The following is a 27,208-nucleotide window of genomic DNA, read 5'->3' as shown; positions in this document are numbered from 1 at the left end:
CAGATTTACAAAGTGTGAATACTGCACTTAAAGAGTTTATAAAGTTGCAATTTATTTTCAACCCTTTGATTCTTGTACACAAGATTATTGAAATTCTCCACAGTTCTATCTCAAAGCTTACTGAAGAAAAAGTAACATCACTAGAATGCTGGAACAAAAGACAACTGTATCTGGTAATAGTATCCATCCTTCCTACTTGTCTGAGTTCTGTTATGAACTGAAGCTACAATTTGCCATCATATTTTAGTTAACTTACCTTTGCATTAACTTCCTCCAATATTTCATTGATACACCAGGTGCAACTGAGAGAGCTTTGTCCCACTAGAAGAAAGTAGTAATACATTTAACATGATAATTTCCATTTGAGAAGCAGCCATATTTTAAACTAGTGTAAACTAGTATTTTAAACTACTTTACTTCCATTAAAAACATATTTGTCAAAGTTAAATAAGGAATGAGTTATGGTTCAGACTGCATATGTTAAAAATAAGTGGAACAAGATTATTTTTCTGGGGACTTGTGACCCATTCATTGCTTCCCCATCTTTGCTAGGGTAGCTGGTTTTTCAGAAACTTCAATAAGTTTTTATTCTTCAATAGTGTTCTGATATTTTACCTCTCCAAGTTCTACCATTAGCTCACAATATCGCTGAATTTGTCCTAATCTTAAATGTATTTCTGCAGCTTCTTTGAGCCTTTCCTCTTTGCTGGGTGCACCAATACCACCTCCAAATTTAGACATCTTTACTGTTGTCAGTTCTTGTGCCTTGGACTGAGGGAAAGAAAAAAAAAAGATTTAGAAGTTTTCTGTGATGAAAAAAATTTCCTTAGGAATGAACTATTGGTAAATATTACAGCAGAATATAATGGTTATAATTTAAGAAAAACATGCTTTAGCAAAAAGGCTAATTGAAAGAGATTTCAATGAGATTACAGTGAACTATATTTACGTTGTTAAAGTAAATGTGTTAGTGTTTCATTGTGCATATACATTTTCATTTATTATCTTCCAATAATAATTTATTTTTTTTATTCTCATATATAATGGTAATTCATCCAGATGTCCCTCATAAAAATCTTGATATTTTGAAACTTAAAAAAAATCTATTTGTGAACATAAACCATAGAGAGCTGAAAGTTCTCCATTATAATGATGTCCACACAAAGAAATAACAAAGACAGTAGGCTTAACTGGTAGACAACAAGTTCTGTGATCTGATCTGTCATGTCCCAGTAACCTTATAGCCAAGAAATTATTTATATTCCCAACTTCTGCAATTTTTATATTAGTTGCGAAGACAAGACTTAATTTCTTTATCTGGCAGAGCCTGAGAAACAAGCTGCAACAGAATTATATGTACAGGGAAAAAAACAAAACAAAACAAAGGGAGATTCCCATTTCAAGAATTCTCAGTTGAATTCTATGTTCAATGCACAATAGTGGGATTGGGCTATTCATGACTTTGCAGAACCGTATATGGAAGATGGAGAATGAATTTTGAACATTCTTCCCCAAAGTAAACTGCCACGTAGGCCAATGGCAGCTCTCAAGAATCTATTTTTTTAAAAAAACATACTACATTTTTTTTTCCTCAGCACCTCTAAAGTTTTTATTATTTTCATGCTAAAGTCATCAATGCATCCTCTCTGTTTACTAAGACCAGAAAAAACAGAGTTGCTATACATCCTTCCTTCTTCCTGAAATGTATAGGTGCTGCAGTGCCATTATTTAGTTTCCTAAGGAAAAGAGAATATTAGCAGTCCTTAATAAGCAGGCAGCATTACCCTATCCCATACTTTCTCTTAAAGATTTCAAACAAGATTTTGAGTCAGCAAGAAGGGGAAAAAATGCTTTTAATTAATATGAACACTTAATCCAGGTCCACAGAATGACCAGCAATTACTGTAGTTACTCTAGGTCACTGAAGTTATAAATGCATGAAATAATTTTGCAGGGGTAAACAGACTGTTGGCACTGCACAAATCAAGATTTAATGTCTTCTCAGGCCAACTGGCTGAGAAAACTGGTTTTCGGACACATGGACACACAGAGCTTCATAGGATTTGCAGAGCAGCTGCTATTATTACAGTTAACAACACTAATAAACTTAATCACTTGAGAGTCACAAGGAACGTAGGACACACTAAAAAAGTCTGCGATTTTACAGCAAAAACAGGTGATACCTGGCAAGTATTAGCCCTGAGGATGGCAAGTGCATTTCCTGATCCATACCAGTAGATCATCTTTCCTCTATTTACAATCCAGTCATTGGAGTATGGGATTCTTTAGTAATCCTCCAAGTCACTCTTAAGCTGTGTATCTGTATTAAGGACAGTTTCTTGCCATTCCTTCTTACAGAGAGGTACAGAACATATTTCTGATGACTCCCCCATTTTCAGACATGAATTCCCCTGTCTTTACATCTGAACATAGCTACACACTTCATATATACAAATAAGTAATTTGACTTTACTGAACATGAAAGTACAGTGTATATAATAGGCAAGACAAATCACTTCATAGCTGAAACTGTAGTGATGATTGTTTGCAATTGATTTTGTTTTGAAATTGCTTTTCTAGTTAATAACTATAACCTAGCATTTTAACACTGAGTATGCATGAAGTCACACAGACTCAGCTAGATGCAATTGTAACAGACTAGTATTGCAGTGAAGAACCGGTATTGCACAAATATCTTTGGATATGAAATTGTGACCCTTTGTAAAGCATTGAGTGTTATTTTTAAATAGTGAAATACTACATGGACTAACAACCATTTTCACATACTGTTTGTGCTTCACTTACCAGTCTAAATCTAATCAGGTGTTTCATATGCATAATTCCTTTGCAGTAGTTTTGTGGAAGCAAACTGTCATCCTGTCCCTTTATTACAGCAACCAAATCCCACAAATTTTTGCTGCCTCCTGGAGGCTAAAATTGTTAGGGAAGAAGAGTTTTATTACAGTTATGTTCAAGAGAGAAACTTGAACTTATAAAGATATTGGAAAACATTTGTCAGACAACTCCAAGAAATACAATTTCAGACAATTCCAATATTAGAACCTTTATTATGAAAACATGAGTTAGTTCAAGAGATTACCAGTCCTTCAGTCTTCTTGAAGGCTGTAAAGATACAGTGAGATCCATGAACCTATTTGGTTATGTGTGGACATAGCTGAGGGCTCACCATTAGTTTTCCCGTTTGCTCTCAAATAAATGCAAGCCATCTTGTGTCTACTACTGGCACAAACCAACAGTCAGCTGCTGCCATGCAGGAGCTGACCCAGGACTTCCTTACTACTTTCTGTAAAGCAAAGGCATGGGCCAGGTAGAAAAGAACTTCAAGGCTTCACTGTCACAACCTGGTTTACTATCTTAATATTAAATCTTAAAATAGACACATATAGTATAACGGTATATGCACAAAATATTGTTTTTAAATAAATTTTAAGCATTTCGATTGGTCTAGCCTTTGAATCAATCCTTCTGTAGAAACAGGACAACAGTTTAACACTGAATGAAGTCTGGAAGAGAGTGAGTATTCAAAAGCTTAAAAAAGTCGTCAAACCTTTGACCTAAAGAAGCTTTTCTAAGAATAACAGGATCACAAGTTTAGAAGTCAAATTATTTCTGAGCTGGGAAAATGTATAAATCCTACTAGGGAAACCTCAACCACGCAATCTCCCTCCCCGCTTCCCCCCCTGCCCCTCCCCAAAAAAATAATAAAAGAGACTACTCTCTCTTTTTTCTCTCCCCTAAAACTCCAATCAGATTCCTCATAGTTTAGCACAATACCTCCTTTTCTGGAGTCAAAAAGCACAGCCCATACCTGATCAAAAAACTTTTGTTCTTGGAAAATTCTAGTATTCTTAAAACAGTTTTACTGTCAAATCAACAAGGGAAATCAAGATTTATAACTTCTATAAAACAAAGAATTCCATAAATATATTTTTAACAAAAGAGAAAATGTCTCATTTTGAAATTGAGAAAGATTGTTTCATCATTTCTCCGTTATCCACTTCAATTTAGGTAGAACTCAAACCAAATACTTTGGATGAACTAGGTCTTTTTAGAACAGTGTTTTGATTTAAATTACAACAGTATTGGACACAAGTTTCAGTAGTAGTAGAACCTGTAGTTCCAAGTAATTTTGTCTTTGCTGAACCTCAAGTACAGCTTCTATTCAGGTAAGAATTTAAAGGAACCCATATTTTTTAACTCATTTGCACTGAGAAGCTGCAGCAATTTATAGAAAATATTACTATGCAATGGAGAAAAGGCAGTAGATGGATACTGAGGCACAGGTCATCTGGATCTACAGTTCCTAAAACATAAAAAGCAGTTTGGGCACAGACACAGGGCAGTTAAAAACTTGTCAGTAATGAAGGTGTTCTTTTAATAAGAACTCTAATGCAGTTTGATTAAGCACATAATTTCATTTTCTTCAATAGCAAATTGCTGTCAAATTAACCTTTCCTATAGAAAATTATATTATTTCACTAATTTAACTTTACAAAAAGCTGATTTATTTTTTGAAAAGCTAAATTAGTGAAATTTGTTTTTCACAACTGACAAACAATTGAATCGTGGACACTTTTATATGCTGACCTGGTCAGAAATAAACTTATTTCTGTCTATTTTCTAGGCTTCCTTCAAGAAAGAGAGAAAAAAATGGTAGATAAAAAAGAAATCTCAATTTTAGATTCTGACTTCAGAAAAGAAAGTCATGTGCATTAACAACATCCCTAATTTGGCAGAATACTTACTGAAAAAAATTCTGAAAACCACCTTAGTTTTTTTCCTTGAAGACTTCCTGACAATTTTTCCAATTCTTGTTTAATATCCCTGGAAACTTTACCACACAGCAAAGGAGGAGCTCCAGACTCCACGGCGCGATCTAACACACACAAAGATTTATATATGAAATTAAAATACAAAACAACCAAAGGAATAAGAATATTAACATAAAGAAAATTAAAACAATGGCTTATACAATTTGCTTACCTGTATTGCCGACAATATCATCCCAACATCTGTCTGTTATGATATTTATTTGTAGAGGGTTTATAAGAGGTGTCAATGACCAGAGTCTCACAGTGGAATCACGAGAGCAAGATGCCATCGTAAATGGACGACTAGGATGACACGTTAATCCTAGCAGAGGGAATATTTTAAAATATAGTGAAATAAGTTTATGTAATAACCTCTTTGATTAAATTACTTTATAAATTTCAAACCCTATTAGAATGCATTTCAATACAGAAATAAAACAAAATTTAAAAGATATTACCATACACATCTGCACCATGATCATAAACTGTGTCCAAACATGTTCCATCTCTTGTGTCCCAGACTCGAATTGTATAGTCCCAACTGCCAGATATTAGAAGGTAAGGAATTTCAGGATTCCACATCAGTCCCCGTACTGGAGCTGTATGTCCACTAAGAACATTTATACAAGCATCTTGTGTATAATCCCATATCCGAACGGTACTGAAACAGGATAAAAGAGAACAATTTACATCCCATCACTTATTGAAATATAATTATCTCTCTACTAAAGCAATATTTTAAACTTCAAATTTATCAGAATATTTATTTGCATCACAACAGGGCTCAAAGAGTTGTAGTGAAAGGGGCTACATCTGGCTGGCAACTGGTCAGCAGCAATGCTCATCATGGTTCAATTCTAGAGCCGGTCCTCTTCAATGTATTTTATTGTCAAGAAAATTGCTATCAGGTTGTCTTTTGTCATGAATCATTGCACTATGAACTAATAGATTTTGCTTCAAACATAAACCTGTAATGAACGATAATGGGAAAGCAATAGAAGCCAATACTCCAAACTTTACAAAAATATCTTGTATATTCTGCAGGGAAGTGGCTTAGAATCATAGAAAAATGCTTCTTTCTGCTTACCATGGACTGATGTGCCCTCCCTCAAAAGCAATGGCATCAAACAAAAAACCAGAAAGATACAATACTCATTAAAATTCTCTGCAGATTCTACTTAAGTACACTGTTGAAAAATATCAAATAAGGGCAGGTCTTGCACCTGTTTCTTTAGATGTAATGTAAGCATGCGGTATCCTCCTTGTGCTATTCCTCACACTAACAGTGTCAAGCACTGAGCCTACTTTTGAAAAAGCATATTGAAACTTGCACTACTGCAGCAGTTGTGACTATTTTAGATAATGATCCTGCAGTCCAAATACTACATAAAGCTAAGAGCAGAGCTAAAACCTGTATCTGAACAAAACAGGGATTTAGATTATTAAGTATTGACAACACCATTACAAGCAAAGATGTAAGTTTCTCCAATAGTCCTGCTTGAGTTTTAAGTTTTCTAACCATTCAGAAATACTCACCCATCATCAGAGCCACTGCAGAGGATTCCTTCTCTGAGAGGAGACCACCGTACATGAAACACCTTTGCAGTATGCCCAGTAAAAACTTTCAGTGGTTGATCAGAGCTGGTTGCCAAGTAGTAAACACGAACATTTTTATCCTCACAACCAGTAGCTATCATATCTCTGCAAAATAAAAACAGCAAAATCCTTGGTCACAGAGATGATAAATGCTTCTTTAAATTTAAACAAAATAGATGTGCAATTTGCAATTATTTTTTGAAATAGCATTTTTTTTGCTTCTCCTTCATCTCTTCAAGATGTAACTATTGATAATCTGATAAAAAAAACTAAATAAGAATAAACCTGATAAAGATCCTTTAGTTGCAATGGGGAACATATTTGCACTTGTCTGACTGTGCACCCAATACACAACTATGATTAAATCAAATTACTAGAATTTTTTTTTTTTGCAAAAAGTTCTCATTCATTATTAAGAATTATCTACAAAATTTACATGTAATCACAAAGGTCTAGAGGTGTAGATTGGTGTCCTTGAAATAACTGCTACATTTTCACCTTAGCAGTCATTTCAAGGACACCAATCTACACCTCTAGACCTCTCTTTCCTGGTATTGAATGTCTTCCCCCCCCCTTCTCCCTCATTATATATTCAGCTAGATAATTTTTTTTTCTCATCAATATGAAATGATCCTCCTTTGAAAGTTAAGAAAGTTCATGGTAGTCAATGAAATATACTACTGGGAAGAGAGAGCTGCAATAGGCATAACCTACTTTGGAATAGATATTTTCAGTGTTTAACTATCACAGTGAACATCACATTCTACATAAATTTGTGTTACTTTACTGGTAATCAATTTAAATAGTAAATGTTGTCAATTCTTTGGGTTAATTTTTACTTACTTGTTGTTTTGACTCCAATCACAGCCAAACACTGCAGCTGGATGTTTGTACTTGTGAAGAACATTGCCATCAATGGTTCGAATAATACTGAAAACAATTACAATGTGATATTATAAGGAAAAATACATTCTGGGTAGGCTATCAAAAATTAGGTTTTATTCTGTGCAAATAAACCAGAGAGCAAAAATGTGTACACAAAGAATCAGAGAAACAGTCACAAACAATATCAGCCTGTCAATCACAACATTTAACTGGATGTTGATTGCACAACATCTAACTTCACTTCAGTTATCTATGTTTCTTCAGAGGGGCTTTAAAGATGTTCACTGTGGTACATATTTCTTGAAAGGATCTCATAGCCCAGAATCAAAGCTGTAGTCATGGCTTTAAGGTACAAATAGATCTTTATGAATTAAAAAGAAAATTATTTTCTAAAATTTCTGCCCATTATGTTCAAGCTGGAATGACACAGGTAGCAGAGGAAACAAATGAAGAAAGATTTTTAAGATGTACTGAAAACAATATTTGCAAAATTGGTTTCAATGGACATTCATGCATTTTTAGAAAGGGGGTATTACACTCTTGTGATAGTGCACTTGTGGTTATTTAATTCTAAAATAATACTTTTTAGTCCTTGAAACAACAAACTAAATAAAATTTTAAAATTAAGACAAGTAAAGTTGGATATCTTTTGAAAAGTGTCCTCTACAGATAAGAAACCTAGAAGGATATTCTTGTCCAAATAAAAATCACTATTTAATTTCACTATCAGTGTGTCTTAGACACTATTCCTATTGAAAACATTTCCTTTATTTTTTTTTAAATCATGAAAAATGTACCCTAACAAGTACAGAAGAGTAATAGAATTTAAGTTTTGTCCAGTAAGAAAAGTTTTTAAATTAACTGAGAGTACTGTCAAAATTTATGGATTCGAGAAGTGCATTTAGCCATTTGTTTTCTTCCAATAACACTCACCAAAATCCATCACTGCTGCAGGTTGCTATTCTTTTGGAATCTTTATGACTCCAGGCAATGCAGAAGATTCCATTCTTTCCATGCTTCAAAAAATGCAAAATACCTATCAATAAGAAATAATTCACCCCTTTTTCTCTCATCTATTGACTCATCTTTTTTACTTTATTCTCCTATGGTCTTCAGTCCTTTTCTCCCAGTACAGTATACTGTACAAAACCACAAGATAATGAGTACCCAATATAAGCTGGATGTTTGAGAATCCAAGTCCAAAACATTGGGACTATGGAGATATGTAGTAAAACCATTATAGCCTCCAGGATCTAAGAGACAATACTGGGGCAAGATGAAGAATGAGCAATCTGTAACTATATAAACCTGAATGTTAAACAAACAACACTGTGGACCAACAAGAGGGGCCTTTGGGCCTTGAGGCAACAACTTGAGGGATGTGAAGCACAAGTTGTGTTCTCTTCTGTCCTGCCAGTTGCAGGGAATGATGTGGCAAGAAAGAGGAAGATCATGCAGATGAACAACTAGACTTGATGCTGGTGCTACCAGCACGGTTTTGGGGGTTTTGATCATGGGTCAGTTTATACAACACCAAGCCTGGTGGCAACAAACGGGGTTCAGCTGTCTCCAAAGACAAAAAGGATCTTAGTTCAGGAGTTCACAGGGCTCACTGCAAGAGCTTTAAACTAGTTTGGAAAGAGACCAAGGCCAGGCTTGCCAGAGAGAATGTGTAGGGAAGGAGAGAACCATAGAAACCACTCTAGTAGCATTAGGAGGCTTAAGAGACAGTACCTGGAGCAAGCACAAGCAGCCAAAGAAGTAGTCTTTAGACAGAACTACAGGGAATCCCTTTGCACCTCCACTGGGATATGGACAGAATCAAATACTTCTGTTACATGCCTGCACCCCAACAGACGCAGTATGGGGAACAAACTGGATGAACTAGAGATCTGTGTGCAGTCACAAGCCTTTGACTACACTGTGATTACAGAGACACAGTGGGATACCTTGCATGACTGGAATGTTGCCACAAAAGGCTACATAATTTTTAGGAAAGACAGGCCAGAAAGTCACATTGGTGGAATTTTCCCCTGTGTGAGGCAACACTTAGGATGTATCAAGCTCTGTCTTGGACTGGATAATGGGCAAGTCAAGAGCTTATGGTTTGGATAAAAGACACTGTTGTGGGTGTTTGCTATAGGCTGCTTGATAGGTAAAAAGAAGCGGATGAAGCCATCTACAGCCAGCTAGAAGCAGCCCCAAAGTCACAGCCACTAGTCCTTGTGGGGCACTTTAACTACCCTCACATCTGCTGGAGAAGCAGCACAGTAAGTACAGAGTCCAAGAGGTTCCTGGAAAGTGTTAATGACAACTTCCTGTCATAGGTAGTGTAGGATCCCACAAGGAATCTTGTGCTGCTTGAATGTCATACTAACAAACAGAGAAAGCCTTGTGAGAGATATAAAGGTTGGGGGAAACCTTGGCTGTAATGACTATTGAGACTGTGGAGTTCAGTATCAAGCAAGGTGGAAGCAGGGCAGCAAGTAAGACACAGTCATGGACTTGAGCAGAGCTACCTTTAGTCTCTTCAGGGATTTTCTTTGAACAGTTCCATGGGAACACACCTTGCAGGGAAAAAGGTCCAAGAGAACCAGTTGATATTCAAGGATCATTTCCTCCAGGCTCAAAACAATGCACCCCGATGAGCAAGAAATTGGAGAAAGGGGGCAAGAGATCTTCATGGATGATCAAAGAACTTCTGTCATTACTTAAGCAGACGTAGGAAATGCACAGGAGATAGAAGCAGGGTCAGGCCCCTTGGAATTAATACAGAGAGGCTGGCAGAATAAGTAGAAAGGAGATAAGGAGCACAAAGGCTCATCTGGAATTAAGTCTGGCCAAGGATGTCAAGGAGAAGAGGAGAAGTAGTAGTCCTTCTTCAGCTCTATTAATAACAAAAGGAAAACCAAGGATAATGTAGGCCCATTACTAAATGGAGGGGGGACCCTGGTAGCAGAGGATGCAGAAAAGGCAGAGTTATTGAACAATTTCTTTACAACAGTCTTCACTGACCGAACCAGCTCTCAAGAGTCTCTGACTCAAGGGACCACCATAGAAGAATGCTGGAAGCAAGACTTTCCTTTGATCAAGATGAACTGGATTAGAGAACACACAGAAAAACTTGACATCCAAGGTCCATGGGCCCTGACAGGATGCATCCAAAAATGCTGAAAGAGTATCACCACAGCGAGGCTGCTCATGGCCATCTTTGAAAGGAAGGCTGTGGCAATCTGGAGAGGTGTCTGAGGTGAGAACTGTAAGAAAGCAAATGTCACTCCAGTCTTCAAAAAGAAAGAGGAAGACCCAGGGAACTACTAACCAATTAGCCTCACCTCAAGGGATGATGAGGGGAGAGCAGTGTGTATTGCTCACCTTGACTTCATCAAGAATTTCAACACTGTCTCTGACAAAGTCCTCATAGTCAAACTCATAAAGTGTGGAGCAGATGAGTGGACAGTGAGGTGGATGGAGAACTGGCTGAACAGCAGATCCCAAGGGGTTGTAATCAGTGGCACAGGCTCTAGTTGGAAGCCTATCGCTAGTGATGGCCCCCAAGATTCAATACCAGTCCCAGAATTGTATAGGTTGTTCATCAATGACTTGATAAAGGGGCAGATGCATCCTCAGCAAGCTGACTGACAACACAAAGCTGGGAGGAGTGGCCAATACCCCAGGGTACTGTGCAGCCCTTCAGAGGGACTTTGGCAGGTTGGAGAGATGGGCAGAGAGGAACCAGCTGAAATTCAACAAAGGCAATTGCAGGGTCCTGCAGCTGGGGAAGAATAAACTCATGTACCAGTACAGGCTGGGGCTGATCCACTGGAAAGCAGCTCTGTAGAGAAGGAGGGTGGAGTGGGAGTTCTGGTGCACACCAAGCTGTCCATGAGCAGCAGTGTGACCTTGTGGCCAAGAGGCCAATGGTGTCCTGGGGTGCATTAGGAAGAGCATTCCAGCAGGGCAACAGAGGTAATTCTGCTCTTCTATTCTGCCCTGGTGAGGACAGAATTGTGCCCAGTTTTGTCCTCAGTTAAAGAGAGATATGGAACTTGTGGAGAGGGTTCAATAGGGGTCAACAAAAATTATTTCTCTTAGAAGAAAAGGCTGAGAGAGCTGGGCCTATTCAGTCTTGAGAAGTCACAACTGAGAGGCGATCATCAATGTCTGTCAGTATCTGATGGGAGCGTGCCAAGAGGATGGAGCCAGGCTCTGCTCAGTAGTGCCAAGCAAGGGGCAATGGTCAGAAACTGATGCACAGGAAGTTCCAACTGAACATGAGGAAGAACTTCTCTATTGTGTAAGTGACCAAGCACTGGAACAAACTGTCCTGAGAGGTTGGGGAGTCTCCCTCTCGGGAGATATTCCAGAACCATCTGGATGCAATCCTGTGCAAAGTGTTCTAGGATGACCCTGCTTGAGCAGGGAGGTTGGACCAAATGACTCCCTGTTGTCCCTTACACCATTAATCATCCAGTGATTCTGAATAAAGGTTAGTTACTTGTTGGAATAATGAAGCATATGGGCATGAAAAATTGTGGTATGAGAAAACTTAATTGGGATGTGTATCAGGACCAGTATTACAGAAAAGATATTTATTAGCACAAATGCCAATATCAGTATTAGAATGCCAGAACTCCTGAAGGTAGGTATATTTGTTTTCTGCTTCTGGCCTCTCCTCACTCCTCCACCTCTCTTCTTAAAGAGCATACCTTGTACATTGATGTGGATCCTATACTTAAATGATGATGTCTGTATAATCTCAAGATCACAGCTATATACCAGGAATACACAAAATAGTGTAAAATACTACAGCATAATATTACACAACTCCTTCTGCCAATAAACATTATGCTACTATTTCAGGACTTAAAAATGCCTGGATAAATTTCAGGTAATACAAGGCAAGCCACTGAATGAGTCATATTGCTTAGTGTGCTGCAAAATGGAGCTTTACTGATCTAGGCTTCAGGTACTTCAAGTTTTTTCTGGCCCTTATGTTTGAAAATATTGATGCTGAGTCTGTATGTCCATATATGTTTACCCAGTTAAGGAATTAGCAATGCTTTTGCCACGTATCCCTACAAGACCAATTTTAAGATAATGGAGTCCATCTGGTGCTTCACCACTCTCATATTACAAACCCATTCTAAGGAAGTAAAAATACTTCTGCCACACATGTAAACTGGCACCTAGATAACTCCATAGACTTTTATTCTATAGCACCTTTTAAAAATATATGTACTTTGGCCATCTCTACTTATGGACACTAGACGGAATGACTAACTTGCATTTCATATAGACAAAAAAAGTAGCAATCCCATCTTACCTCACTGAATCTGGTTATTATTTTGCCTTTTCGAATATCCCAGATAAAGGCACCATTTCTGGATGTTCCACCTGCTATGCAGTTCAGATTTCCTTTAAAGAGAGATGTTTATAAAATATTACAATAAGTATAAAATCACAAGATTGTTTAACAATGGTTTTGATTTAAATTGAAGAAATGTAATATGAACATAAGCCATAAATGGTACATGAACATGAGGCTAGCTTTTGCTACTAAGTCACAAACATCAATTTCAGTGAAAGCCTGACCTGTTTTTCTACATTCCTATTTTGAGGAATGGTCAAATAAAAATTGTATTCCTTTAAAAAGTGTCTTAATGCCTGCTAAAAGTCTTGCATGTAAGAAATTAATGATCCTGATGCATATGACTAAACCTGCAAGAGAGGCAACCTCAATGTTTCAAGCCTAAAGTTGTAGCAACTAGAGCATTTCCCTTTAAAGTTCACTACATATAAAGACAAATCCTAAAAATGAGACAGAACACTTAACAGTATTTTGTTTCCTTAATCTTGCACCACTGCTGCACCTAAGACCATCAAGAATGTATCTGAATCTGCAACCACACTCTACAGGGGGGAAAATCTTAATACAAAATTCCACAGTGAGAACCGGAAAATTTATTTCAGGTCTAACCCAAAAGCCACCAAAGTCTCCTCACTACAGTGACTCTCTATCCCAATATAGCTATACTTTTCATTAAATAGCAGATTTATAGGAAACTTTTGACTGTTATTTTATTGGAAGCTTCAGAGGCAGAAAAGACAATCTATGCAGGAGGAGTCTAGCAAGGTAAATATACAAAATGGGAGTAAACTCAGGTAGGAGAATGATGGGGGAGAAAAAAGAAAAAAGGAGTAATCACTTTTTTCAAAGGTCTAAGACCAAACAAATTGGGGCATGTATTAGATTACACATTAGGAACAAAGTACAAGGGAGGAACTGTCTGGGAGTAAGCACCAAACGTTCTGGCTGGGAGGGACAGGAGCTTTTGGACAGGATACTAAGGAACAAAATTGGAGCATGTACTTCCAATTTATCTTAAAAAAAAAAAAAAACAAAAAAACAAACAAAAAACCCCAAAAAACCAAAAAAACCCCCAAAAAAACAAAAAACAAAAACCAAAAGCAACAAACCTACACCCCTCCTGCAGCAAACTATTGCATCAGTGTGAGATACAACTAAACACTGAATTTAAACTTCAAAATTAAATAGCCAAGAATAAGCACTGTATTTCACATTGCCATGATTTCCATATAGCAAGAAAAATTATTTGTGAAGATATATATACAGTGCAAGAGACTCTGTGAAATGAAAAAGTGCAAATTTATTTAACATATGCAGACTATATTAAGCTTCCCACCACAATATTTTTCTTCTGTCAGTTATTATTTTTTAAGAGTTTAAAAGTGCAGGTGAGAAGAGAAAGGTGAATTATTTAGATTTAAAAAAATACATCTGCTGTCCAAAGAAATAAAACATGATAGGGAAGTCAACTTATTGTCAACTATTGACAACTATCAGATGTGTATTTTCATGTATTCCAAAGGGGGTTACAGACCAGCTTTGAAAACAAAATTTCCTAGTGAGTCCAGTGATTTGTCTAAGAAAAAGTAGATGCTTTGCAGAAAAGACACTTCCTATTCTAATAAGGTCAAAGCAGAGTTCTTCAGTGATTAGACTCCTACGCAAAGAAGGAAGAAAAAGAGCTAAGTACATATATGTTCCACTATTTTAGCACAAAATATAATCTGAATTCCTTTAAGTAGCTGCTTCTCATGCAAAGCAAGACATTTTGTCATCTGCATAACGCCATGTTAGAAATGTTCCAGTGATTTTCATCCCGCCATTCTGAGTATGAAATACTGTGAGCATTACTCAGAAGGGTAAGTTTCAGCAAGGTCTGAAGAACTGAATTCTACTAGTTTCACAGATAATTAAGTTTTGTTTAAACCTTAGAAGATCCCTTTCAATATAAAACTAATATTTTTATATGACAAACTCTGCAGTTAATGCTAATTCAAAGAACACTTAGACATACAGCAAAATATTCTTACCTGGAGCCCAAGAAATGGAATAAATAACCCCCTCATTACCAGGAGATGTATAAACCGCTGATAAAGTATTTATGTCCCAAACTTTTATTGTGCCATCAAATGAAGCTGTAGCAAGAAGATCAGGGTTATCAGGTTTGAATTTGCAATCAAAGATGGTCTCAACATGTCCCTTAAATGAAACAAATATTTAATCCATTTTTATTACATTTGATTTTCTTCATAAGTCTAACTCTAGATCAACCTCTAAAATACATTGCATTTAATTTAATTGTCAGGTCAATTAAGAGTTCCAAAACCCTTTTATATTTAGGCTTATCAGTCAAAATAAAAGGCATAAAATAACTTAGACTACAACATGCTCTTTCATAGGTTATAATTAAAACCAGAAAAATTCTTTCCTGAAACCATAGGGTAATGCAATGCCAGGAACTTGTTAGCATTTTCTGTTGAAAATATGTTGCTAAAATATTGAATTTAAAAACTAAGCAAAAAAAAAAATTAATTTTTTAAAACAGGCACAGTTTTTCCCTTTTGGTTAAAAGTACCTGATTGGGAAAATAAAGTTCTGTATTATGAACATGTTCTACAAGTTGTCTACTGCCCCACTGAATATTCTGTGTTTCTATATACAGTCTATGCTTTATTGCAGCTTAAACTTCAATCCATCAGAGTTTTAATGTATCAATTGGTTGTTTTCCAAGACATGCATTTGTAGAATTTAAGTTTATAAATATATGAAACAGAAGTATTATGTAAGAATTTTTTTAAGCCTCAGTTGCTTTAAAGGATGAAAGCCAATAAAAATGGAAAGAGAAAACCAACCAGCAGCCTCTAATCAAATGCATATGAGAGTACAGCTGAAAATTGTTTAGGGTTTTTTTCAGTGAAAAGGGAAAAAGAGAAATATCCTCAAGAACCTCAGTAACTAAAAGCCTGGTGAAGAAAAGGGTTATCTAATATATGTTAAACCTGTTTCTGAATTTCAGGATCAAAGTAAATTTAATAATTCTTTGTAATGTTAAACTGCGTGCATTCACCATATAGCTCTCTGATTTGACTCAAACTTTTATTCTGAATTATAGAAAATCCATTAGAGAAAATTTCTGAGAAGTAAAATTTCAAACTAAAATTTCAGTTAAAAAAATAAACAAACCAAAAACAAGTCTGTAACTCTTTATTTCTGTTTTTAAAAAAGCTGTCAGAATGCTTCCAACAGAATTCAGTAACTTCCAATTAAAAATTACTTTTAACTTCAGAACTGTGACTTTATTTCCTAGAAATTTGGGCTCTTTTTTAACAATAGAAACTGCTTTACAGTACTGCAAAGACTTCATTCTCCATTTTCTTGCTGTTAGAAAAAAGTGCACAAGCCAAATAAACTCTCTGTTCGAAAACAGAGATGAACCATACCAAATCTCTAAGGAAATCCCACTTTTTGGCTCCCATGTCATAAAGCCCCACTCCACCATCCATGAAGCAACAGACGGTATGACCAGGAGGAAGAGAAAATGCTTGGTTTTGGGTTAAAGTTGGAGGAGGAACAGCCTCACTTGTTGAAGATGTATGGTGATTTTTAGGAGGATACTGTGATGAACATGCTTAACAATATAAAGCAAAAGACAAAGAGAGAAGATTATTTCTTATTACAATAATAAGCAAAATTATAAAGAGTAAAATGCTTGTATTCTAACAAGATTTAAAACAAAAGAAATGGAGAATTCCCTTTGAAGCCTGGCCTACTAAAGAAGGACCTTATGAAGTACTTGTCCTTTATGCATTTGTCTAATCCACTAGCAGCAGAAGATACTTTAATTAAGAACTAAATAGCTGACCAACACTACAGAGATTGATCTGGACTCATAAATAAGATTTTCTTAAGTTGCAACCATTTAATGAATAACAATCAAAATTACACTTACACTTTTGTTTTGGAGGAGAACTTAGCACATGCAAGCCATGGAAACCAGTTTGCTTCAATTTAAAATTCTCTATAGGTGTTGTACGTGAAACATTCCAAACACGTAACACACCAACCTGAGAATCTGAGGTTTAAAAAAACAAAACAAAACACAGAGGTATGTGGTTTGAGCACTGATTTATACAAAAATACAGCAGTGAATTAAACTTCAAGTTCTAAGAATAATTTTATAAGCAGCCACTGTCAACTCCATAGAATCATAGAACAGTTAGGGCTGGAGGGAACCTCTGGAGATCATGTAGTGTAACATCCATGGCATCCTATTTGTCCTCCATTCACCGCAATAGACATATCACTATTAACAACAATCATTATTAATACTAGCTATTTAAACACAGATAAATTCTTCCTCTATTTTCATAAAATATTCTGCCAGTCTTAATTTCTTTATTCATTAGTTCAACCTGAGCCATAATGTCTGTGATGTAGAAAAGAGGCAGGAAATAGATTACTTTCTTCTTTTAATCTTTTAAATCTCTGAAGTGGCATCAATTACTACAATGCATTTTTATTCCTATTCCCAAAGGAATTAATATATTTTTTTCTAAAGGGTGCATGAGGAAAATATTATTTAGCAAATTGTAGAAAGTCACATTATTTATGTAGCTAAAACTTTTAAAACATGAAAAACTGCTCAGTGTAGTTTTATTATTTTCTGGTTTTGTGTTATGGTCTTTTTTATGTACAATTCATGTATGCTTCTACTTTTAAAAATATTATGAAACATAAAAATCAAACTTGGAGTATCAATTTTTGAAGACTCAGTCCTGTATTTGTTATCTTTGTATAAATCAGGAAATAAAAGCCTTACCTCCAGTTATAAACATTCCAGGTGCACTAGAAACCCAGGCTAAACACTGAACAGATGCTGCTGCACTGGGAAAACTAAAAGTTGTGATACAGGACAGAGATTCAGAATCAACTAGTCGAATACCATTATGTAAATTAGCAACAAGAAGGTAATCAGTTGACAAAGGGTCCCACTCCAGAGCGGTAACTGGATCCTCTTCATCTGTTCCTTCAAGAGTCTCTGGTCTTAAGACATGTTTCTGATTTTTAGAACCTTTAAAGTGCACAAGAAAACAGGTTATTTAAAAATTAAATCAAATACATACTTTCAATAGTTACAAGACTAGCAAACATAATTTTTTCCTCTCTCCCTGAAATTTTCACTAGCCTGCTCTCTTGTCTGCAGCAGTGAAATTATGAAGCTGTCTTGGCAATATTTGACTTAAGAGACTTTTTCGATCAGATTTGACTTTATGTTTAATACAGCAGAAAACAGAAACAGCTATCAGATTTATAAACATAATTTTATAGGAAACGAAAGTAGGTTAAATCACATACATTGTTCTAAGAATTTCTGTGAGTAAAGGTCTGCAGCACAGCATAAAATACAAGTCATTTGAATGCAAATAAATCTTCACACCACTGCACATACAGGCAAAATAAAGGCAGTAAGAACAAGAAAAACACTGTACTGTAAGCAGTAAAGGCTTATTCTGAAGAATTGCCTTTAGACTTTTTTTCTTCTTTAAAACAGTGTGTGCAACTATGAAGTACTTATAGATTCTGCAGCCAAAACAGACCATTCATATCTAGTCTGACACCCACAAAAAAGATTATATGTTTCACTTGATGATCCAAATTATTGAAACCCACATTTTTTAATATTATATTTATCTCCCACTTTTTTATTTTTTCAGAGAGATTAATCTTAGTTGTATAAGACAGAGTACAGTCCAAATGAAATAGATCTGTATTTTTGAAGTTGTGATCTTATAACAAAAAAAACCTTACTGCTTTTCTAGAAATAAGGAATTGACACCTTCCATTATTCATAGATAGACTTCATGAAAAGTATCAGTCTGATAAATACTTAGATGTTATCATATTAAAATTGATTTCCTTTTCCCAGTGCCAGTGCTAACTCAGACAGCACTACAGAAGCAAGGGAATCTACTCTCTGTGACATCCTGTGTGACAACTTAGTAGAGTGAACTGAAAGAAAATAAATTTTGCATGGTGTCACAGACATCTTTTCATAAAAATCCTTTCTTTAGGACTTTTCCCCTTTCTGAGAAGCTGTGGCCTCAGCAATATAATGTAAACAATGGTTATCTGCTGCTGTGGAATGCAACAGGTGGATCCGTGATTGGTCTTGGGTGAATGTTTGGATTTACTGACCACTCATGGGAGAGCTGTTCTTGCTTTCTGCCGGGACACAGAACTTTGTTGATTCATTCCTTTTCTATTCTTAGCTTAGCAAGCTTCTGAGAATTTTTCTCTCTATTCCTATTAGCATAGTAATAATGTAATATATAGCATAATATAATAAATCAAGCCTTCTGAACATGAGGTCAAGATTCTCATCTCTCTCTTCACCCTGAAAAACCCTTGCAAGCTCTGTAACAGCATGGCTGTTGGAGAACAATTCTATGTAAAATTAACACATTATTTAAAGAACAGTTTTTCTCACAAAGTTGAAAATCAATTTTTATACAAGGAAGAAGCAGTCGGGAAAAAATTCAAATAGTCAACCTAATACAGATTTCTGCCTTTGAAGAAAACTATGAAAATAAGTGGAATTTTACCTTGAAATGAGCATATCAATGTGACACCTTCTTAGCAGAGAGCTAGACTATTTATAAAGTATGCACAAATGTGTGTGGTGGATTTCAGACAAAAAGAGATAAATATTTTCCCATCTATCCTTTGACAGAACAGAACCATGAAGACAATATTAAGTATGAGGTGAGATTCTACCAATGAAATTGCAGAGGATTCTAGAATATGAAACAGATGACTCCAGAAAAAATGCAAAAATAGGAAAGTAAACAAAAGATTCAAGTCCTTCCATTTAGAAAAATAAAATTGCAGAAAAATATAGTTCAGTAGAAGATCATGGCTGTTATCATTTGCAAAAAAAAAAAAAAGTTTACTGCAGTTGGGAAAAAAATGCAGCCTTATCTTGGTCTCAAAAGGCAGGAGACATAAAGAAAATGCTCTGAATTCTGTATCTAAGAAAGAATATTTTTGTGATATGGAAGGAATAGGAATATTGTGAATCAAGAAAAAATGTTATGTATTTACCTACATTATAGAATCTAATTTTAAAAAGTGAAGAATTACATATGGAGAAACAAGAGATACATATATAAAACTAAATATTTTGTCATATGAGTTTTTACCTGATTGAAAAATAGAAAGGCTTCCATCAGTATGTCCAAATACCACCTTTCCTTTTTTCTTTGGATGCCATCTAAACAGACTGATATCTGACAAGAAACTATGTGCTTCTCTATGCACAGTTACCCCGCTGTCAGGTCCTGAGATAGTCCAAATGTACAGTGGACCTCTGTGCGACACAAATGCAACTGCGTCACCTGCATTCCAGCACCAGCCAAGGGATGCAGGAATTCCTGAAACATACAGGCAAACCTTGTAAGAAGCAGGACACAAAATTCTGGTAGTATTCCTCGACCCAGTATCAGCAATGGTCTTGAAAAACAGTAGAAATAATTTTTCTACATAGAAGTTGCTAGACTGAAATTTAGAGAAGTGTGTGAACATCTTACAGTGTAAAAGTAAACTAGACTCCCAGAGGCAGGAAGTAAAATAATTTCCCAGATTACTTTTATGCTACTTTTGATGGGCTGTATTTCATGATATCTACACTTCATCAGTGCCAAAGACAATCACACATTTGAAAGAAGATAAGCCTGATCCTGCAAACAATACTTTCAGAATTTCATTCACTACTTTGCTTTGCTATAAGTTATTTACCACTAAGACAGTAAAATACCAAGAATTTCAAAATGCCTGTTTTAGCAAATACAATGAAATTTAGAGAGAAATCTAACTGAAGCAGATATTTTTGACAAGATCAGATATTTTAGTTCTGTAATAAAAGGGAACTCTTGATAGCTTTCTTCTGGATACATGACAGTTTTAATTCCGTTGTCTAATACCTAACTGTAGGCAGTCCTATTTAAGAATTTTGTTCTTAATGTCTCCAACCCTCATAATCCTCATAACTTAATAATATGTGCCTGAAGGAATAAATGACAGTAAGACAAATTTCTGAAGCTGAAAAATTAAAACTGTATTTAGACACTTTTATGTGGCAGTGTAAAAGGGACTAAAAGAGAAAGCCATAAAATGTTTAAACATATTATCTTAATTTAGTTTCTAAAAATATTAAAATGGTAATAACATTTCGTCATGCGTAGTCATTGGCTTAAGTAGATTTTTAAACAAGCCATGTATTGAAAAAAAGTACCAGCATTTATATTTATGCATATTATTCTTTTGGAATAGATTAAATCACTGTGGAATTTTCTTTTGCATGATATGGAAGACATAAAAGATTTCCAGAAGTATCCCTATATTCTCTGGAAAAATCAGAGTAGGGAGTCCCAAAATAGCGTATTAGATCCTGAGATTCTAACTATTCTTGGTTTGCACCCACTTTCTGACAATGAAAATATAGGAGTCAAGGACACCTGATGAGACTGACTGTAAGAATCAATCTCAATTTGAAATACAGGTACTGGTATTGAAATACAGGTACTGATTTTGACTGGCATAAATCAGAACTGGACATGGAAATGTATCTGTAACAGATGCCTGACCCCCCTAGACTTGTAATACAAGCTCCAGCAGTTTCAAGGCCTGAAAGTTTCAAGGCTGAGACAAAATTCAGGTGGAAAAGCATTAGGATATTTATACAAAAGCTGTTGTTCAAATTCACTGATGATTTATACTTGAATCTGTTAAGGCCACCTTTTGTTTGCTTTCACTTAGCTAAGTCATTGTGAAATATTTTATTTTAAAATTTAATGGTTTATCCTCTATACAGTGATGAAAATAATGTTGGTTTTGGGATTATTTTTCTCCCCTACTCAACAAGAAATCACTAGCAAAGTTAATTCTTGAACTGGTTAAGTTCTTTAGAGAAAAAGAACAATGTCTTTCTTTACCAAATGCAAGATGGTTGAAGGCAATTTACTCACACTACCATTATTTTCTAGAATGAATTGCAACAAATCTGACAAGAATATTGTAAGATTGTGTTAGGCAATTATTATTGTGCTAGGCAATTGTTAAATCTCCACCCTAACAACTATAGAGTTTACACTATATCAAGTATTTTTTATACCCATGGATCAAGCTGTATGGATAAAACAGATCTCCATGTCTAAAATACCTTTTGTATTGTCCAGCTTGGCCACAACTTTCTGTTCATTCACATTCCATATGATCACTAAACTATCTGCGCTGGCACTTGCAAACACGTCAGGGTTGTGGGGACACCAAGATATGGCTGTGATTGTCTTCTTGTGCTCAGACATAATTGCATGGAGCTTGAATTCATTGTATCGGTGATCCAGCTAAACAAATAGTAAAATTAATTTTAGAAACACATTTTTTGCAAACTTGCTTTAAATCCCTCTGTGTTGGAGAATACTTCATATAACAGTATTAGACTTATGGATGAATTTATAGTGCATTGAACTATTGCCAGTACCTCACATCTCAATAAAATAAATTCTTATATATTTGATTTGGTGTCATGGTTTGACCAGGAAGAAGTTGGGAATTCTGGGAAGCTGTGGTCAAACCAATGAAGGTTTTGGGTTTGAGACTGGCGTCCGGTGTGGCCAGTGGGGTTTGGACACACCTCCGAGAATACACAGGGGTTAAAAGCAAGGCACTGCCCTGGCACTTTCTCTTTGGACATCGACGGGCGAGGAGTTCAGATCTCTCCCCCGCCCGGCCCGCTGCTGCTGGGCGGGGGAGGGGACAGCCATGCGGTGAGGCCTGGGGCCTGGACAGAGGGGGCTTTGGGGGGGGGCTCCAAGGATGGAAGGGTGGGGGAGCCCCAAGAGACATCGGGCAGCCAGCTCCCCTCCCCCCCCCCCAGGAGAGCAGCCAGCGAGAAGGGGGAGGAAGACTGCCCGGCCGCAGCGGCAGCGTGTGGGCAGCGTGCGTGGGAGCCGTTCCCGTGGGAGCCGTTCCGGGACCGACAGACAGAGACTGAAAACTTTTAACCCTTCCTTTCATGATTAGAGCCTTGCAAAAATGCTGATCCTCCTCGAAGCTGAATAAGAAGGGAGATAAGAGATGAGATGTGGAGATGATTGGATGGGGAGAGATGATTTGGAGTGGCCGTTTGGCTGGACTTTTTCTTGTAGCCATGGACTCAGTTGTTCCTGTGACACAGACTGCATTTAGGGGGAGGCAGTGCCTCAAAACCAGGAGGGTTCATTTGTGAGGACCCCCCGGCCCCAGGGGGTTGGAAAAATATGGGGGGGACAGTTGTCCCAAAAGCAGAGACTGTGCCTTTTTGGAGTGAGACAAGGCATCCTTGAAAGACCACCCTAAAAGCAGCTCTGGCCATGTCTCGGTGGTGAGAGCACTGAGCATGGGAGGAACATGTCACAAGCGGCAAATGGACTTTCCGGGCGGTGCCGAAGTGACAAGGAAGCATCCGGGATTTCAGTGTGTTTCCAGAAGCCTATGGAACAAGAAGGACTCCTTTTCCTCTTCATGAACTGATGTTTGAGTATACTAAAGTGTCGTGCCGGGCTGGGCAGTTGTTTTGAGAGAATGTATTGGATTGGGAAAGTCAGGTGGTGGGGAGGAGGAAAATGGGTTTTTTTGTAAGGTTTTCAATTTTTTTTCTTCTTTTTCCTTATAGTCTCTCCCTATTTCCCTGTAGTCTAAGTAATAAAGTGGTCTTTATGTTTAAGTTAGAGCCTGTTTTGCTTATTCCTGGTCACATCTCACAGCAGACACCAGGGTGAGGCATTTTCATGGGGGCACTGGCTCTGTGCCAGGCTCAAACCATGACATTTTTTGGTTCCCTGACCGGGAAATCGAATCACGGGAGAATGATGAGGTAAAGCTGTGAGATGAGACCAAGAAGAATAAGGAAAGCATGTACTAAGTTAAGGTAGATAGATAGTCATAGTGAATCTGAGGTATTATTGTGTAGAAGTGTTTTGTAGTTCTGTTGATAATTTTAGAAAGTGTATTCTCGGAGGTGAAGGGTGGAGTGTCATGGTTTGACCAGGAAGAAGTTGGGAATTCTGGGAAGCTGTGGTCAAACCAATGAAGGTTTTGGGTTTGAGACTGGCGTCCGGTGTGGCCAGTGGGGTTTGGACACACCTCCGAGAATACACAGGGGTTAAAAGCAAGGCACTGCCCTGGCACTTTCTCTTTGGACATCGACGGGCGAGGAGTTCAGATCTCTCCCCCGCCCGGCCCGCTGCTGCTGGGCGGGGGAGGGGACAGCCATGCGGTGAGGCCTGGGGCCTGGACAGAGGGGGCTTTGGGGGGGGGGCTCCAAGGATGGAAGGGTGGGGGAGCCCCAAGAGACATCGGGCAGCCAGCTCCCCTCCCCCCCCCCCAGGAGAGCAGCCAGCGAGAAGGGGGAGGAAGACTGCCCGGCCGCAGCGGCAGCGTGTGGGCAGCGTGCGTGGGAGCCGTTCCCGTGGGAGCCGTTCCGGGACCGACAGACAGAGACTGAAAACTTTTAACCCTTCCTTTCATGATTAGAGCCTTGCAAAAATGCTGATCCTCCTCGAAGCTGAATAAGAAGGGAGATAAGAGATGAGATGTGGAGATGATTGGATGGGGAGAGATGATTTGGAGTGGCCGTTTGGCTGGACTTTTTCTTGTAGCCATGGACTCAGTTGTTCCTGTGACACAGACTGCATTTAGGGGGAGGCAGTGCCTCAAAACCAGGAGGGTTCATTTGTGAGGACCCCCCGGCCCCAGGGGGTTGGAAAAATATGGGGGGGACAGTTGTCCCAAAAGCAGAGACTGTGCCTTTTTGGAGTGAGACAAGGCATCCTTGAAAGACCACCCTAAAAGCAGCTCTGGCCATGTCTCGGTGGTGAGAGCACTGAGCATGGGAGGAACATGTCACAAGCGGCAAATGGACTTTCCGGGCGGTGCCGAAGTGACAAGGAAGCATCCGGGATTTCAGTGTGTTTCCAGAAGCCTATGGAACAAGAAGGACTCCTTTTCCTCTTCATGAACTGATGTTTGAGTATACTAAAGTGTCGTGCCGGGCTGGGCAGTTGTTTTGAGAGAATGTATTGGATTGGGAAAGTCAGGTGGTGGGGAGGAGGAAAATGGGTTTTTTTGTAAGGTTTTCAATTTTTTTTCTTCTTTTTCCTTATAGTCTCTCCCTATTTCCCTGTAGTCTAAGTAATAAAGTGGTCTTTATGTTTAAGTTAGAGCCTGTTTTGCTTATTCCTGGTCACATCTCACAGCAGACACCAGGGTGAGGCATTTTCATGGGGGCACTGGCTCTGTGCCAGGCTCAAACCATGACATTTGGAAAGAAAGGTTGCCTGATATCCAACTATGCAAAAAACAGTTTTATGTCTATCTTCCTGTCACTTAAAAATGATTATATTTCATTTAGAAGTGTACTCAAACAATCCTAAAATGTTTTATTTACAGGCATGGTAGCAATAATTTAGTAATATCCAAGGGGGTAAACAGGAAAGAATATAAAAATGAGTTTGAAATCCTTCTCACTTTATAAATTACTTAGTACAGTTAAAAATACATATTAAAAAAGAAAGCCCAAATATGACACAGTAAATTTTGTTCATTTTAATCCTACAACCTGTATACCTGTTAAAATTAAAGTACATCCTTTATTTCCTCACATATTTCTCAATCTGAAAATTCTATGTCACAGCATTTCTGGTTTTTTTAGTTAGATGTTAATATACAACAACTGCAAACTTCAGAAGACCACAGTGCTGAGGTGTTTGGGCTCCAAATTAAATAAAGGTAGGTCACTGAATCCTCGACTTTGGACCATGGATCCACTATGCAAAAGACTATTTTATACTACAGCTTCAAATGGAATTGTAGAATTACTTCATTTCTCCCTCAGAACCCAGTCTTCTATCACTGAGTTTCACACATCTCAAATGTTTGCTGCACTGTAAGCCTGTCTTCTAAAAATAACTCTTGACACACACAACTTCAAGGGTTTCCTGAATGTAATATTGAGCTTTACATAGATATCTTCTCAGCAGCAACCCTACTTGCAAAAGCATTTGTTGAAAGGGTTCAAATTGAGATCAACAACAATATAAAAGCATAACTAATCAGATAAACAAGAATAATCTTACCTGATAAATATAAACAGCAAGGGTAGCACAGTAGGCAAATCTGTCACCACTAGCGGCACATATATCCTTATTCCATGGCTGACATCCAGCAGCTAAAAGTCCCACTTGTTTCACATGTGACATTTTTGCCTTTAAAAGAGAAATTCATTAGACCCCAAGATGACAGAATATTAAAGATTAAAATAATGCATTTTTGTTCCCATAAATAATTTATAAATGTCTACTTTAAAAATACAACTTTCCTAAGATACAAATGAATGTATCTGAAATAAAGACAAGCAGATGTTCAGAGGCTTCAGTGCTACACAAGAAAGGGTGCCTAACACCATTCACAAAAAATTCAGTTGGAAGAAAAGGAGAGGGCAGGGGATCCCGCCCCTAAAAACTTGAATACTTCTTGATTTGTACTAGCTGAAACTGTTCATCATGTCCATTTTCTTCTGTGGTTCAATACTTTCTCTATTACAGTTTACTGCCTTCCTCTGCTCTCCCATTCATCTCCTACTGACAGCCAGACAAAATAAACCATATACTAATAGTTTTAAGGAAAACCGACACGTAGAAAGGTCTTCAAACCACTTGCATAGAACAGCTCTTTATCACATTATCCTCATTATCATCCTTTCTGGAGAAGCTTTCTAAATTTTCTTCATAATTACTGCCTAACAAAAAACTTTGAAGTGAGCTGTGAAAAATCAAAAGCAAAGCTTAGGGTAACACTACTGTACAGCAAACTATGCTTTCTCTGTCCAAAACAAGTCTCACAGTACCAGCTGTGCTGAGAGTGATAAAACTGAATTCAACATAAAAATGCAAGAAAAGCTTTGCTGGGCCGACCAATTATTTACCTAGCCCCCATTTCATTCAGGAAAACATCAACATGTTACCTAGTAACAGAATGTCTCAGGGTCACATTTATGCTGTGGAAAGATTAATGGACTGAGGGACATCAGGTGGAAAAATATTACATGTAATATGGAGGATGACATCTTTAGGTCAAAGAGCTAAGACTATAATCCTGAAAGAGCAGGACAGCCATGTAAATTTATCAAGTGTTAGGCACCGTGTCAAGTTTCACAAAGAAAAGGGAATTAATGAGAAATGAGACTTCAAATGCAATAAAGCATTTTGAGGGAGCAACTGTTGATGAAGTACAAGGGTTGGTTCCTCAATGCACTGCTGTGTAATAGTTTAGCACAGATATGTTGCTGTAGATCAGTCTTGACCTACCTGATGTCAAATGTATAGAGGGGGAAATATTTTTCTGGATGACAGTAGTATTAAGACACTTACAGAACAAACTTCATACAGGTGTTGCAGTAGTGATCTACAGTACCCAAAGAAACCAATTG

At 37.3% G+C, this 27,208-nt stretch overlaps 1 protein-coding gene across 10 annotated transcripts in view; it reads right to left on the bottom strand.

Annotated features, from left to right (window-relative positions):
* WDR17 (WD repeat domain 17) overlaps positions 1-27,208 on the bottom strand; it is a 64,463-nt gene that overhangs the window by 22,416 nt on the left and 14,839 nt on the right. For all 10 annotated transcript variants that reach the window (XM_014264826.3, XM_074541301.1, XM_005483818.4 and 7 more), the window contains 17 exons: positions 25,857-25,985; positions 21,902-22,085; positions 19,884-20,114; positions 17,504-17,755; positions 16,634-16,756; positions 16,125-16,312; positions 14,715-14,883; positions 12,640-12,731; positions 8,247-8,329; positions 7,272-7,358; positions 6,369-6,533; positions 5,291-5,493; positions 5,005-5,154; positions 4,767-4,897; positions 2,806-2,931; positions 616-771; positions 257-321 (listed from right to left, as the gene is read on the bottom strand). In XM_014264826.3, the coding sequence (XP_014120301.1) occupies positions 257-321; positions 616-771; positions 2,806-2,931; positions 4,767-4,897; positions 5,005-5,154; positions 5,291-5,493; positions 6,369-6,533; positions 7,272-7,358; positions 8,247-8,329; positions 12,640-12,731; positions 14,715-14,883; positions 16,125-16,312; positions 16,634-16,756; positions 17,504-17,755; positions 19,884-20,114; positions 21,902-22,085; positions 25,857-25,979 (2,528 nt within the window). In that variant the 5' untranslated portion in view covers positions 25,980-25,985. The remainder of the gene's footprint in view (positions 1-256; positions 322-615; positions 772-2,805; positions 2,932-4,766; positions 4,898-5,004; positions 5,155-5,290; positions 5,494-6,368; positions 6,534-7,271; positions 7,359-8,246; positions 8,330-12,639; positions 12,732-14,714; positions 14,884-16,124; positions 16,313-16,633; positions 16,757-17,503; positions 17,756-19,883; positions 20,115-21,901; positions 22,086-25,856; positions 25,986-27,208) is intronic.

The sequence above is a fragment of the Zonotrichia albicollis genome, chromosome 5 (genome assembly GCF_047830755.1).
Source record: "Zonotrichia albicollis isolate bZonAlb1 chromosome 5, bZonAlb1.hap1, whole genome shotgun sequence".
Taxonomy (NCBI): Eukaryota; Metazoa; Chordata; class Aves; order Passeriformes; family Passerellidae; genus Zonotrichia; species Zonotrichia albicollis.
This window is presented reverse-complemented; position numbering and strand designations above follow the sequence as displayed.